The sequence below is a fragment of the Neoarthrinium moseri genome, assembly GCF_022829205.1.
Source record: "Neoarthrinium moseri strain CBS 164.80 chromosome Unknown scaffold58_Wmoseri_CBS_16480, whole genome shotgun sequence".
NCBI classification, from domain to species: Eukaryota; Fungi; Ascomycota; class Sordariomycetes; order Amphisphaeriales; family Apiosporaceae; genus Neoarthrinium; species Neoarthrinium moseri.
This window is the reverse complement of record NW_026055172.1, coordinates 191,875-206,968: the sequence shown is the minus strand read 5'-3', so window position 1 is coordinate 206,968 and position 15,094 is coordinate 191,875. Positions and strand designations below refer to the sequence as shown.

At 57.9% G+C, this 15,094-nt stretch overlaps 5 protein-coding genes across 5 annotated transcripts; 2 read left to right on the top strand and 3 right to left on the bottom strand.

Moving 5' to 3' along the window:
- Window positions 1-19: 19 nt before the first annotated feature.
- On the bottom strand, window positions 20-1,459 carry JN550_010775 (uncharacterized protein; the record flags this gene model as incomplete). Its single annotated transcript, XM_049309067.1, has 1 exon — window positions 20-1,459. The coding sequence occupies one exon, from the start codon at window positions 1,457-1,459 to the stop codon at window positions 20-22; it is 1,440 nt and encodes a 479-aa protein (XP_049167301.1).
- A 771-nt stretch (window positions 1,460-2,230) lies between these two features.
- JN550_010774 (uncharacterized protein) lies at window positions 2,231-4,708 on the top strand (the record flags this gene model as incomplete). Its single annotated transcript, XM_049309066.1, has 1 exon — window positions 2,231-4,708. The coding sequence occupies one exon, from the start codon at window positions 2,231-2,233 to the stop codon at window positions 4,706-4,708; it is 2,478 nt and encodes an 825-aa protein (XP_049167300.1).
- A 2,335-nt stretch (window positions 4,709-7,043) lies between these two features.
- JN550_010773 (uncharacterized protein) lies at window positions 7,044-8,087 on the top strand (the record flags this gene model as incomplete). Its single annotated transcript, XM_049309065.1, has 1 exon — window positions 7,044-8,087. One exon carries the CDS (start codon window positions 7,044-7,046, stop codon window positions 8,085-8,087), a length of 1,044 nt encoding a protein of 347 aa, XP_049167299.1.
- Window positions 8,088-9,153: 1,066 nt separating this feature from the next.
- Window positions 9,154-11,045, bottom strand: JN550_010772 (uncharacterized protein; the record flags this gene model as incomplete). Its single annotated transcript, XM_049309063.1, has 3 exons — window positions 9,154-9,507; window positions 9,562-9,920; window positions 9,998-11,045. 3 exons carry the CDS (start codon window positions 11,043-11,045, stop codon window positions 9,154-9,156), a joined length of 1,761 nt encoding a protein of 586 aa, XP_049167298.1.
- Window positions 11,046-13,189: 2,144 nt separating this feature from the next.
- On the bottom strand, window positions 13,190-14,506 carry JN550_010771 (uncharacterized protein; the record flags this gene model as incomplete). Its single annotated transcript, XM_049309062.1, has 3 exons — window positions 13,190-14,150; window positions 14,250-14,434; window positions 14,504-14,506. The coding sequence occupies 3 exons, from the start codon at window positions 14,504-14,506 to the stop codon at window positions 13,190-13,192; spliced, it is 1,149 nt and encodes a 382-aa protein (XP_049167297.1).
- Between the last annotated feature and the right edge of the window lie 588 nt (window positions 14,507-15,094).

Genomic DNA, 15,094 nt, shown 5'->3' with positions numbered 1-15,094 from the left:
CTTCCTCCCCTCAACATGCTCATTTCTTCTTGAAGAAGTCGCTCATCTTCTTCATGCCGCTCGTGTTGACCTTGCCGAGGGTCTTGACGCCGCGCGACAGGCCGGCCTTCTTGCGCTTGTCGTCCTCGTCCTTGCGGCGCTTCTTCTCGGCGCGCTCGGCCAGCTCCTCGTCGTCCAGCACGCGCTTGCGCGAGTAGTCGGCCATGGACCGCGCCGCCACGGCCTCCTGGCGCAGCGCCGCCACCCGCCCCAGGTAGTCGTCCAGCGGCCCGAACTCGGCCTGCAGCTCCGCCCGCGCCCCCAGCTGCTCCCGCAGCCGCGCCGCCTGGGCCGGCGCCACGTACGACGACAGGATGAAGGACAGGGCCGTCCGCAGGCGCTGCAGCGAGATGACCTCGGGCGACGCCACTATGGCCGGCTTGAGCTCGAAGGCTTCCGAGTTGGCCGCCTCCTCCTCGGCCACCGCGACCGACGTGGCGGCCGTGGAGGCGTCCGAGACAGTGGTCAATGTCGTGTCGGCGGAGGAGACGGATGATTGCGACTCGGAATTCTCGACCTTGGGCGTCGAGACCGCGGACTGTGAGGCTGGTGTTTCCGTAGACGCCTGGGGTGCGGCAGCAGGTGTCTCCCGCTTGACGCTCAAGACGGGCGCTTCCAGGGCCTTGGCCACGAACTTTTCCTCCATGCTGGGCGGCAGCGATGTCGTGCTCATGCTGCGGGCCTTGTCCAGCAGCACGGCCAGCAGCTTCTCCTCGCTCAGGCGGTACATGGACTCGTCGCCGGCGTCGACCGTGTCGCAAACGACGGCCATGCGGCTCTCGAACAGCGCCCTAATGTTGCCCCAGCGCAGGACCTCGCCGAGGTGTGGCGACAGGGCGTCTTGACCCCCGCGCGCCAGGTTGTCAAAGTGGTCGTCGCTCGACAGAAATAGCTTCTTCTTTTTGTTGCTCGCGCCGCCCTCCTCAGCCGAGCTCGAACTCAGCGCCGGCAGAACCAAGAAGACCGGGTCGACGGGCGTGGCGACAAAGAGCTCGGCGCCCCTGGTGATGTATGCTCCGAACTCGTCCTCATCCTGGCCCTTCTCGGTTGTCGTCGTCTCCTCGTCTTTCTCCTCACGTTGGGAGGCAGAAGGTGGTTCTGAGTTGCTGGTGGTGGGGGAGGAAGTGCTGTGCTCAATCAGCCAGCTCCGCGGGGTGCTCTTCGGGGCGGCGATGCGAGTGAACTCGTAGACGCCCGTCGAGGGGCATACGAGGTAGCGGGTCGGCTTGCCGTAGCGAGGGTTGAGTAGGGATACCACGCGGGCCTCCGGGGTGGCTTTCCTGGGGAGGATGAAGATCTTGGGCGGGTTTGGCGATTCGTCGGGGAGGGTGTATCTCGATTCTGTGCTGGCCGAGGACTGTGACTTTGAGGCTGATTTGGTGGTTGTGGTTGCGCCGCCCTTGGAGCGGGTGCGCGCCATGATGGTGGGTGGCGGGACGGACTTGTTGGTGCGGTATAGTTGCGGTGCAGTCTTGACTTGAGAAACACCCAATCGAGTTTGCTTGGTCCTAAACTTGTCACAAATCGTTCATGTCTCCTCAATAACTTGCCTATGCTGTGCTCGTAGTAACTCGCACCAACATCGAGAGCAGTCGATAGTCGATGCTCGGACCAGAAAAAGAACCCCTGCCGGCCGACGCGTGTGTGGAGACGCGTTTCTGCTCCTCAGCGACACGCCCGTTTCCCCTTCCCGGAACTCATTTAGTTATCACAAGCGCGTGTTATCGTGGGGACCTGGGCGCCGGCTGGGGGCTTGTCGATAAGCACCGTCCTGCAATTATTCCCAGAAATTGCATTGCGTCGCATCTTGAGTCCATGCCGTCGCTCTAGCCATAGACCATAGCCCCGTACCGCCCACCACTCCGACGATACACTCCAAACTAACTCGGTCTTCATCGCTCCCGTGCTACGGCCTCCGCTCCTCCCTCTGCCGTGTTGCCCCCCAGCCCATAGCGATTGGCTACTATACCACCCGGTCCCTGCAAGAGCACACAACCTGTTTGGCCCTCTTGTCTTGTGGGAAGACGGATGCAGAGAGGCCTTGCTGCCCTTGACCGGAACACAACAAACGGCGACTTCGAGCCCAGAGATGGTAGGGAGGTAGCAGCGCCGCCGTCATCTGGCTACGATGCCTCTCAGTATGTCGTTCCAGACTCCCCGAATTCCCCTCCATGGGTAGTGCCCGGCTTCGATGCTGATCCCACCCGCAGGACCCGGCCAACAAGAGGCCCAATGGCCCCCGCGCTCGCCCCGCGAAGCCCTGGTCAGCACACCCGGCGGCCGCGAACGTCTGCGACGCCTGGCAGAGCGCGCATCGCCCTCGCCATCGCCGTTGAAGAAATCGAGGTCCATGTCGGGACTTGCGCTTCGTCCGGATCACATGCGCACCGCCAGCTACGACGACGACGACGGTAACCTAAACATTGGGGAGGACGACGACGATGCGGAAGACGAGGATGAGGAGACGCTGCGCCTCAAGTTACAGGCCATCGAGGCCAAGCTCAAACTCAAGGCCCTACAGAAGAAGCAGCAGAAGAAGGCCGTCAGCAGTTCCTCGGATGCCGAGAATAGCTTGCCCAGCACTAGCAGGCCCGTGTCGGCGGCACCAGATGTCCTGGCCGCAAGCAGAGCGCAATCTCGCGCCGCAATGCTGGCCGAGGGCCCGAGGATGCGCGCGCAGTCCCAGGGGGATGTGCAGGTCCCTGTGTCACCGGTGAGGAGGACACAGACAGTTAGCGAGCAGAGATCGCCCAGCCGGGTGTTGCTGGGCATAGACAAGGGGCTCAAGGCGAAGGATGTCTCGCTCAAGCGGGCCTCGAGTGTGCGAAAGCCTAGTGAGACCTACGAGGGGCAGACAGGAGGCTACCTTCGTCGCGCTCATACGCCAGCATCCGCCAGCCAGAGTTTCCCGCCAGGCGTGGAACGACCCAAGACCTTCAGTGAGAGACTGGCCGCGGCGAGGAACGACGAGGCAACCCGAGAGGACAGACAGGCACGAATACGGAAGGTCAGGAGCAAGGCTTTCGAGGTCGGCCAAGACGAGGTCGAGAGGTACAAGAGTCGAGCAGCAGAGATACCCGATATACCCCAACAAGCGGAGTCTTTCAGTCGAGAAGAGGTCTTGGCTGGGGCCCGACCCAGACAGAACAACACAGTACCCGGCGGAGGTGTGGAACAAAACACAGCGAATGCATTAACACAGAAGACCAAAGTTGCGCCTTCAGAAGTCACCGAAGATGAAGCAACATCCTTTGAGCCATATTCCGGCTTTCACCTCTCTAAACGTATCCTACCACATAACCTACTAACGCGGACCTTCTCCGGGCGGAAGATACTCCTGATCAAGGACCTTCTGGCCCAAGTAAAGGCACCGAACTTCGAACTCCCCGAGGTCGAGCAGGACATTGTCGTCCTTGCCATTCTCGCAGACAAATCTGAGCCCAAGACGCATAACAAGCCACCGGGCACGGAGATGAAGGAGAAGAAATCTCGTTTTGCGGAGGAGGAGCATCGGGGCAAGTACATGGTCACCACCATCGTCGACTTGACCTGGCAGATGGAGCTATTCCTTTTCAACAGCGCATTCAACCGATACTGGAAGATGACTCCCGGGACTGTGATTGCTATACTGAACCCTACCGTCATGCCGCCGCCCAAGGGCCGCGAACACACGAATCGCTTCAGTCTGGTGCTCAACAGCGATGAAGACGCAGTTCTCGAGCTCGGGAATGCGAGGGATCTGGGCTTTTGCAAGAGCACCAAAAAGGACGGCTCCCTGTGCAACTCCTGGGTCAACAAGAAGCGCACCGAGTTTTGCGAGTTCCACATGAACCTCGCGCTCGGCAAACACAGGCTCGCCCGCCAGGACATCAACACCGGCAGCGGCATCGGTCCCTACGAGAAGAAGAGCCGGGAGAAGATGGCACGAAACAAGAAGGACGAGGAGAGGGACCGCAGGAACGGCAAATACGACCGCGAGACGAACAGCCATTTCTTCGTCAGTCAGGCGTCCGCTGCCAGTCTGCTCGACGGCGAGCAGACGCTCGGCAAGGTCGAGAAGCGCGAGGCCCTGCGCCGCAAGCTCGCCCACCAGGAGAAGGAGCGCGAGATCATGAAGCAGCTGGGCAGCACGGGCCGCGCCGCCGGCAGGGAGTACATGAACCTGACGCGCGCCAAGCTGGGCTCCAGCATGTCGTCGGCCGCCGACTCGGAACCGGGGAGCAGCTCGCTCGCCGACCAGCCGGCCAACCCCCCGGACGCCCGCAGCCTGGGCCTCCTCGCGCCGAGGGACGGCAGCGCCGCCCGGGTCCACCTCAGCCCCGTGAAGCGGAAGCGCAACCTCTCGGCCGCGACGAGCGGCACCGAGGGCTCGGTCTCGGGCTCCTCCACCGCCGCGTCCGGCCGCGTGCCCCTGGGCTGGGGCGGCGGCCTGCACGACAAGCTGTCCCGGATGAAGGACGGCGAGCGGCTGGACGGCAAGGCCGCGGCTGTGCGCGAAGAGAAGACGAGCACGGCTGCGGCTCAACAGCCCGCCAAGAAGAAGACGCGCTTCGTGACCGACAAGGGCATCCGCGAGGCCGGCCGCGAGAGCCTCGGCGGCGAGCTGGCTAAGAAGGAGGTCTTGCAGCTGGGACTCGATAGCGACGACGAGCTGGAGATCTTGATGTAGTAGCGCCGCGACTACTCCTCGATAACTCGACTTCTCTGGGGTCTCGAGCCAACGTCTCTTTTTCTTACCGGGGTTCTGGATCGCGTTTCGTGAGGCTGATTTGAGGGACGAAAAACATGTTAAGCGTCGGCGGTCTGTTTTGAGGGATTATGGCTTTAGGAACCCCCCCTATAGCCCTATAGGGTTTGGTTTTGGGATACGACGTTAGATAGTCACGATACGTGCCCACATTGCCATGATGTGTTGTTTTTGAATGAGACACAGATTGAGCTTTCTATGAGTACTTTCCATATGTGAAATCGTGTTTAAAGGCTAAGGGGCGCTCCTTTAAGTCCTTATGGTACTCTTAGCACCAGATATCGGGTGATCTGTGATTCTTTTCGAGAGAACAAGTCGTTCCTTGTTGGTGAATACGGAGTATTTTCCTATCCGGTGTTTAGTTTTCGTTTGCTTATACTTGATGCCGTCAACGATATGCCCCAGGATGGGTTCACCCTTTAATAGCACGTGAGCCAACTCTGTTGGTTAGTAGACAGCCGAGTTTGGGATAAGTTCCATGTGGCAGTGAGTATATATCAAGCCGGGTGGCTGTATCTTCTACAGTGTTGGAGCAATGGCCTCAGTAGCACCACCTATGCTTGACACTGCTCACGGTGCTTCTATTATGACACCACTATAGTTATAGAATTGCAATATCAGATGACGCACAGCAAAGCTAGCCGTTCTCAAAGCAAGAAGGTGGTTGAGTCCCGCGGATGAAGGGGCCTTGTTGCTTTTGCGAAATCAACAGTCGTCGACAGGCTGGAGCCAAACCTGGCCCCTTAACATATATCACGTTGGCTGAGAATACTGGCGTTAGCAACACTTCTTCTTTGTCCTCCGAAGTAAGTACCCGCAAGGTCACGGTGTTTGTTACGAAAAGGACGGCTAATGATCACCAACCAACTCTCCTGGGAATCACGCGCAAGGAGATTTCTTTGCATGTTTGTAAATGCGTGCATCGCCATGTGGACCTGGTTTGTTTGTCTGTGTACAAGGATCGGAGCTAAGGGGTAGATTAGACTTGACAGCATGTACTACCTCTATCGTTTGTGTTATTGGCTATACGCAACATTGCGATGAATTAGATCAAGGCACTATGTCGCAAATCAAGCAGGAGACAGTAGACTTGGCGGCCGCGGGCGTGGGCAGGGTCTTCTACCAGCAGCAAAAGTGGGATCATGTCAGTGGGGGCAACGGCAGCTTGGTAGAACTGTCGGCTGGGGTGATGGGCCTTGGAGAGTCGCTATCAGAATGTGATGAGGAGTTAAAGAAATCACTCCTCGGTAAATTCAGTACATAATTTTCAGATAAGGTCGATTCCTTGTTGGACGACGGCAGTTTTAGAAGGACAATCGTTCTCTGGCAAGGACTCAATCGCAGGCCGGTCACGGTGTTGAGACATCTCGGCCTTGTCTACCTGGAGAATTTCATGATGGCACTGACAGAGAATTCGCCTTGGCCCAAAATGGGAAGCATGGCGTCTGCAAAGAGCATGGCTCCGTCTCATCATCCAAGAAATCATCACTCATGCGTTGATTCCTTTCTTCTTCTTCTCCTTTTCCCCCTTACCCTCTTGGTGCTATTTGTTTCATCCGCCGTCGTTGCGCCGAAGTCATGATTATCAATCTATCGTTTCTTCCCCTTCCGTGCCTTTGCAGCTTTCTTGGCAGATAATCGGATGTGGACCAATTGGCTGATCGTTCATGACCTCTGTGTCTGCTTCATAGAGACTAGAATTTTCTTGTTTCCCTGGTATCATCATAACAGGAAAGGCTCCCATAACAATAGAAGAGTTCGGTATAAAAGCTTCTTGCGTGATCACCTAAAATCATCTGCGAGCCCGCGGCAGCAGTTGGGCAACATAAGAGATACTTGCTTCGCAATTATTGCAGGGGCATGCGTAATGAAAACATTCCATGAAATTATCGAACCAACTGATAGTGAAACAGTCCATGTTGTGAATCCTGTTCTGGGATGTTTGCCAACTGTGGTAACGTTGTTAGTAGAAATTCTCTTTGTCTTCCAAGATAAGCTACCAACGCTCTCCATTTCCGTAACGCTGGCAGCACGACGACCGATTCTGTGCGATCAAACTTGGCTTCACGCGCACATGAAGTCATGAGGTCTCTGTCTTATGCGGTCAAGTCCGTGTCTTTACTCGTCCATCAGGCGCGGATGTGTAGCAGGTAATTGCGGCCAGCGGGATCTATTTAAGAATGAATCCATGTAGACTATCTTTGCCACCCACTGCCTGGGCCAAACAGACTACCGCGTAGAATTTGTGACCGGCATCATGTCAGACGCTCAGCACCAGAGTAGCAGCCTTCCTAGTATCACCCAGTTTGCACTGTTTCCCCGTCTGCCTCGAAAGATCAAACACCAGATCATCTGCAGAGCAGCAGAAGGTGCCGTGGAACACCTCGACAGGGTCTTCTTCCAGCAATACGAGTATGGCCCGCTGCCGCCGCAAGTCTTCTGGCTCAATTCATCCTACTCCGTGACGAATTCCGGAGAGCAACCCACCCTGTGCGACGAGCGCCTGTCCGGCGCCCTTAGGTCGATAGCTGGAGTTGCGAGGGAGTTCAAAGGTGTAGTCCATGGTCTTCTCAACCACATAACATTGCAATACAGTAATATTGATGGGGTTTACCGGCTTCCTCTGCGTATCAAGGTGCTGAGGACGCACGAGTATGTATACTTGCAAAACTTCCTCCGAGTACAGTGCAAGCCCACAATTAGGCCATGCTTTTTGCAGGGGTTCCGACTTCATTTCGAGCACGTCCAAAGCTACCCGATCGTCCTGCTAGATATTAACGATATCTACGGCCGCTTGACTGCAGTCAACCATGCCCCTGACCCACCGTCCGATGAAATCTGGCTGGCAAGCACGATCCAGGACCGCTCGCTCATGGGGCCCCTGGTGGCAAAGAAGTCTCGCATAAACACGATCATGGTGCTTGTCCATAAGACTGACGGCAGCAATGGGGAGAAGCGGCCGGGTTTCGACTTGGACTCACTCAGGCCCAGCAACCTTGTCACACTGGCCTCTTCCCACACCACGAGTACTGCCCGGGATCTAGTCGAGAAGATCAATAGATACAGGGGCAGTCATCTGGACGGCAGCGCCAGGAAAGTCATTGAGAAGACCGAGGAGCACCTGAGGGAGTTGGAGGCCGCCGGGATGGGACTGCACGTGCCGCGGCGGAGGTATGTCGCCTGGAAAGACGTGCCGGACTTGACGTTTGTCGAGGATCTCCCGAACGAGTCGCTACAGCGGGCGCCTCCTGCACCAGCTACTCCCGACAGACGCAGTAATATTGCAGACGAAGTCAGTTGAGTAAATATTTCAGAGGTGTCGCTCTTTCACAGCCGGACGAGGGGAACAGGACAGGGGCATGCGCTTAGGATCATGATGGGCGGATAGAAGACTAGGGGCCACGGGCAATATGGTCTCAAGCAGCTTGAACAGCGGCACCGATGTCAACATGAGGAATAAGGCCGACGAGACAGGGGCGGAGGATACCGGGGAAGTGACGAAGCTATTAGAAGCGTGTCAGCATCAGCACTGACACTGTAGCTCCATATAGACAGATCGCTAGGTTCAAGTGTAGCAAAAAGAGAGAAACAGGGACCTTAAAACACCCACATAGCGAAGCCCCGATCCTTATGTGCAAATGTAAACTGCTTCTTGCTGTGTGCAGATTCGAGGAACATGGCATCTACATATCGTTCCAACAGCGGCCTATGCTCAGCAGTCCCACTTCAAACATTGGATATGCAGTTCCAACGTTTATAGCCTGGAGAACAACGGAAACTACATGGCACACTTGTTACGTTGGAGGAGTCGACTTAAACTACGCCGCCGATAGAGAGTAGGATATATATATCTCAGTTACAGGCGTACACACAACCGAGTAGCCGCTTTGAACTCCGATCATACAAGTGAATACTCACGCCACCTCCTTGCCAGACACACAACCACGCAATTGTAGACTCAAAGAAGCCAGGTCCACCACACTAGACAAACACGTTCACACGCTCACAGCTCTATATAAGGGTCTTGTTTCCATCTTGTCTTTTTTTACTATTTCAGCCGACCAGGCTCGGCCGGGCATTGGAAGCTTTGCATTAAAGCACCTTGCTCGAGTCAACCCTCGCCCCCGCCTTACCAGTCCTGTCGTCTAAAGCCTTACTCGTCTCGTGCCTTTGCCCTTGGCCCTAAATCTCATCGCTGGGTTTCTGTTGGCTGGCTACAAGGGTCCGAGGAGAAAAAATAACTGCTTGCTTGTCAGAAGGCAGGAGGTTTACAAAGCAGCTCGTGTGTCTTCATCCAACCCGCTCTCTCTCCTCGCTCCCCACATCAAGAAAGGAACTGCCCATCTTCATTGCCCATACGGAACGCGCTACAGCTCCTCGTCGCTCTCGTCCTTCGGCCCCAGCGCCGCGGGCGGCGCCTGTGCTGTCTCCTTCATTTGCTGGTTCGCCGTGGCCCGGCCCAGCACGTCGCCCAGAGCCGAGGGGAACCCAGCAGACCTGTCCTTGGCCCCTTCGTCGGCGCTTGGACGATGCTTCTTCAACGGACTGCCGATTGTCGTCTCTCCGGCGGGCTGGGCCATGAGGTTGGCAACGCCGGCAGCAGGTGCCACGTTCGACGCGGAATCCGTCGGCGTCGTTGCGCTGGTGGGACCTGTGCTCGGGGATTTCCTGTTCGCGGCAGCTGCTGCGCTGTCGGGTTCGGCGGAATGCTGTCTCTTTAGCTGTTCACGGGGTTAGCAATCTTTGGGTCTGCGAAGGTGAAGCTGCCAACATACCCGAATCCTGTCAATACCAGCTTTCAGCTCGGCCTGTATCTCTGCGTCCTCGGGAGCCAGGTGGGACTTGTCGACCTTGTTAAGGTCATACTCAGCCTCCATCTTCTTCAGGGGGTTCGCGTCGTCATCGTCATCGTCACTATCCTCAACCATGGCGCCGCCTATGCTGCCGTTGCTCTTCTTTCTCGATTTCCGCCGTTCGGTATCCTGATCTCGGAAGGCCGAGAAGCCGACGGTGCCAGTCGTCTTGAGCGGCCCCAGGTTCGAGAAATCGAGCTGCGTACTACGCCGCTTGGCTCCGGGCGTGGTTGTTTTGGCGTCCTTTGCCGAGGGGAGAATACCCATCTTCGATAGTTGTCCTGTAGACCGCTAGTCAGTATGTAATGCACTATAATGCACTTGGGCTCCTGGTTGTGGTATGCAAAGAAGAACGTACGCTGGCCGCGGTAAAAGAAGGTAAAGACAGCATAGGGCTTATCTGGCCCATCAATGCCGGTTACGGTTTGGGTGCTAATCGTCTTAGGATCGAGCGTCTTGGGCTTGGCAAAGCTGGTGGTGTGCTCGACGCTGGCGTCGACGCCGTTGCTGCCTCCCTGCTGCGCGCCGCTGTTCTCGTCGTCGTCGTCATCGTGCGCGTCAAACTGCGGCGAGTACTCGCCCTTCTTGATCTCGCCCGAGGCGATGACGCGGAACATGGCGACCTTGATCTGGCCCGTGGCCTCGGGCGGCTCGTCGTCGTCGTCCGAGAGCGAGTCCGAGTCCGAGTCCTCCATGCCGTCGGCCAGGGGCGACTGTTCGCTGTTGCCGTAGGCCAGGGTGTCCCGGGAGCGGTTCGTCTTCTCCAGGTCCATGCCGGTGCCGGCGGCGGCCGACTTTTGGCGGCGGTGGCGCCTCTCGAACTTCTGCCTCCTCTTCTCAACCTTCTCGGCAGCATCGTGGCCCTGCAGATCCAGGCCGTTGAGCCAGCGCTCCAGGCCGACCTCGCGGAACAGGAACTCGCGCTCGGCGAGGCCGCCGCCCTCGCTATCGGGGACCTGGACCCAGCGGCTGTTGACCCAGGTCTCCTCGCCGGGGCGGAGCAAGGTGGCGACCTCCTCCTTAGCGCGGCCGTCGAAGTAGATGTAGGCGGCTATGGTCTCGTTCTCCGAGTTGGTCATGGGGATGTAGGGGGTGACGGTGTTGGCGTGCTTGGAGGGGTCGGCGGCGGCCGAGGGCAGGGGCCCGGCGTAGAGGGGCTTCGGGTCCGGGTTGGCGGGCGACTTCTTGGGCTGGGTGTAGGGGATGGGATGGCCCGGGGTCAGCAGGGTGATGCTGATGGCGAAGCGGGCGGGCTCATGCTGCGAGGTGTCCGGGTTCAGCTGCGGGGAGGGCACGGGGATGTAGGTGCTGATGCGTGACATGCGGGACTGCTTCTGCATGCCGTACTCGCTGAGCGGGGAGCTATTCGCGTGAATGCTCACGGCGATGCCCTTGAAGCAGGGCATCGTGGCGGCGGGGAGGGACGGGGGGCTGCCGTCGTTGTCGTCGGCGCGAGTCGGGTTCGCGGGAGGCGTGTGGTTGTTGAGATTGGGACAGGGCGGAGGGCGACAGTCGCCGGCCGAAGGGTATCACGACTGTGACTGTACTTTTTTTTTCTTTCCTGGGTCGGGAGGGGTCGCAGATGCGAAGCCGGCGGTCTGGTATTCGCCTGAGGGGTGTGCGACCTGCTCGGGGCGCGTTGGTGAGGTTCTAGCGGTTTGCCCAAGCGGAGCCGCGTGCCAAAAGCCCAACGTGGATGGGTGTTGATATCTGGGGAGGTGGTGAGAGCAGCGGTGGTGTTTTGGTTTGGCGGCGGCGGCGGTAGTCAAGTGGTTTAGTGGTGGTGGTGGTAGTGGTGGTAGTGGTGGTGCTACTGTTGGCACCGTACCCCAGGCCAAGGTAACTTAGCCCGCAGTGTTGCCAGGCCAGACCCGGGAGAGACCCAGGCGCAGAGAGGTCGGTGAAGAAGACCACCGCCGGCAGCTCCACGTTCACAAAGTCGACGACTGCCAATGTACGAGACGGAGAGAGGAGAGACACAGAGGCCCGCCCGCTCTGCAAGGCTGCTGCACCTTTTTTCTTTCTTTTCCACACTAAAATACTGCGCGCAACGGCGATGCAGCTGGGAGGGATATGTATGCGACCTTGTATGTAAGTGTGTGTATGTATATGTATGGACTGTCGTCAGCGAGCCAGACCTGGACCTGGAGCTGCACCACAGACCTGAACCTTGGTGGTCATCCATGCACCTCAAGCTCCGTCAGCTGCGAGCGACCACGGGCAGCCAGTCATCTCGGATAGCACCAGCTGATGGCCATGAGGAGGACGACGACTTCTCGCCCGTCCTCCTTTCCGTCTCTTCTCACTCCTCTGCCACGCTGGCCACGGTATTTAGCACACTGCACCGTGACTACATGGCCAACTACATAACTAGTCACTCGTAACTCGTAACTCGTATCCCGGGCCTCCTTCTTGCTGCGAGCATAGCGGTCAAGCACCTGATCAGTAGCCACGCAGACTGCCCCTCAGATGGATTATGTAGCGGGCCCTCGGGCTGCTGCTAGCTACGAACTACTACCTCAAGGCAGTTAGCCAGGGTCCCCTAAATCATGTCTCGTCTCTTGTCTCTTGTCTCTGCCGTCCCGTCGCGTGAGAGCGTCACCACTTCCAATCCACTGTCAATAGTTCCAAAACATTCAACAAATCTTGCCAGAGTCTGGTGGTCTGGTGGGGGCCGAAAAAATCCAGTGAGGGACTCCAGATCGCAACCTTCAGGTTGCTGGGGAGCTCTCGCGGTGCCACGTTGGAGCAAAGCGGCCACAGGCCACCACTAATTACCTAAGTCAAGTAATCAGGTAGGAACCTAGGTCGCTTCACTTTCGTCCAGGGCAACGAGCATAGCATCCGACCTGACTGGCAATCACATCGATCACGTCAGGAGATGCCAATTGGGACGCTGCCTTTAGATAGACTGCGGTAGACCCGGGCTCGCCCCGGCTGGTGCCCGCGACGGCACCGCACGAGCACGCATCCCTGCTAGCCAAAGGCTTCTTGATCTTCATTTTTGGCTTGGCAATGGTTTAGAGTTTACTGCTTAATCTAGAACTCGGGATGTTCGTCTGAACACTCATGAGTTAAAGCACATGTCAGCTCTCGGCTTCGGGGGGTCTGAGGATGAAAATGTCGTATTTTCCCCCCTTGCTATAATGTCACGCAAATAGACCCGCGATGAAACGAGATATGACCTGTTCGAAGAAACCCACCTATACATTATCCGGAAGACTACTACCGAACTGGCAACCTGAGTTATCAACCTTGCAATAAGATCCATATAGAAATACGAGCTGTTATGCGCAACTCGATCAGCAACTGCCGCAATATCAATGATGCGATTTCAGTCATCGTACTACCACAGCTGGTTTTGACTCACTCAGTTGGATGCTAATAAGAGATGGGATCTTATCAACATCCCCGAAGACGTCCCAGGCGCCAGAGTCGAGCATTTGTGGATAGCCTGAACAGAGCATATGGTCAAGATAGGGAAAGGGGCGATTAATTGTATTACTAGTCTGTCATGCCGCGAAATCCAGCCGCCAGGACGAACAAGCATTTACTCATGCCCACCCAGTTCTCTGGACGACCGCTTCCTCACTGCGCTCTTCGCCTTGCCGTAGCTGGACCCCGTGCCCTCTGCCCCGTCGTCCTCTCCGTACCCGATGCGCCGGGCCGGCAGGTCTCGTTCCACGCTCTCCTCCTTGATGTACTTCTTCTCGTCATCGTCGTCGTCGTCTTCGTGCTTCACACTCCGGCTCTTGTCGTAGTAGGTCGAGGAACTCGGCCCGCTGGTGGTCTCGGAGCCGCGGTCCGCACTCCCGCGCTTCAGCACCGCGCTGCGGTCGCTCTTCCAGGCGCTGTCGTCGAGATCCGTGTCGCGAGCGACGACGGCAGCCCCGCCCTCCCCATCCTGCTTGCCCCGGAGCACGTAGGCGAGGACCAGCCACCCGACGCCCATGGACAGCATCTCGGCGAGCCAGAAGAGGGCGGTGAAGGCGACGAAGCTCAGGATGCGGTGGTTGTACATCAGCCAGCGGAGGCCGGTCAGGCGCGCCACGAGCTCGATGCGGGCGGCGTAGACCTGCAGGGTCTGGCCGGCCTGGACGTCGAGCAGCAGGCTCAGGGGCAGCTGGTGGCGGAACTCGACGAGCTCGCCCATGGGGACGGTCAGGGTCTCGAGCTCGGCGGCGGCGGGCGAGACGACGAGGTGCCACAGCAGGAAGAGCAGGCGGCCGGCGGTCGATAGGAGCGGGTCGCGGTACGGGACCAGGGCCGGGCGGCGCGACGAGAAGACCACGTTGTCCGGCTGCACGTGCGCGTAGGGGTCCGACGGGATGGTCCACGACTGGGCCGGGTTCTCGAGCTCCGACTTGGTCGCAAACAGGGCGATCATGAAGTTGCCGCGGTCGACGTTGGGCGGGGACCGCGGGAGCGTCAGCTCGACCGTCACGTCGTAGGCCGTCTCGAGCATCAGGCTCTTGGAGAGCGAGGTCACCCCAAAGGGATTAAGCCCGGCACTGCAGCAGAGAGAACGCGGCGCATGTTAGTTCTCTATTTATAGGATGCCAGTACAAGCAATGGAAAGCCCGCCAACCGTTCAGAGATTATGCACGTACTTGTATTGGAGGTGCACCGGGACCGACACGAGCTTCTTTGGGACGTAGGCGTAGTAGAAGACGGGGTACACGACGGCGGCAATGCCGAGCAGTACGAGCGAGGTCGTAACGAAGAGGAAAGTGTTGAGGTAGATCCTCTGCGCCGCAGGAGCCGTGGCAGCTCGGATGGGGCGTTTTACGTATTCCTGTAGTGGTGCGAGACGTGTTAGAGAATTGACGAGTTGAGCTCTGCAGGGAGGGAGCACAGCTCTTACCATGGAGTCGGGAGATGCGCCATGCGGCGCGACAGCTCTGAATGCCGCCTCCGTCTCCGTCTCCGGTTGCGCCTCCGAGAACTGGTCGGTGCGAGGAAGGAAGCCGGTCGAGGGAAGGAAAGCCGGAGCGGTGATGCGTGATGCCCAAGCCGAAGTTGGAGCTGGAGCTTGGTCGGCGGTGATCCCTGTCGGGTGACGGTGGTGGTGGTGTTGACGTTGATGCGGGTGGTGGTGCTGGTGCTGGAGCTGGAGCTGGAGCTGGAGCTGGTGCTGGCTGGAGCTGGAGCTACGGCTGCCGGTAGTGCCCCGCGGCGATTGGCCCTGGCAGTGGCCGACGTCATGCCCGTGACCGTAACGGCTCTCGCTCAGCCAGGGGCTGGCATGGTCTATGTCGTCGTCGAGATTCATCATTTGACTAAGCATTTGTTCATACACGTTTGGCACCGAGCAAGATCGAGCAGTTCAGAAGTTTGAGATGAAACATGCTACCATCATTGGCCGGAATTTGTATGCAATACCGTCTGGTTTTATATTTGAAAAAAGGACGTAGTTGATGAACGCCAGCCCAAGACCCAAACTCATTATGTGACT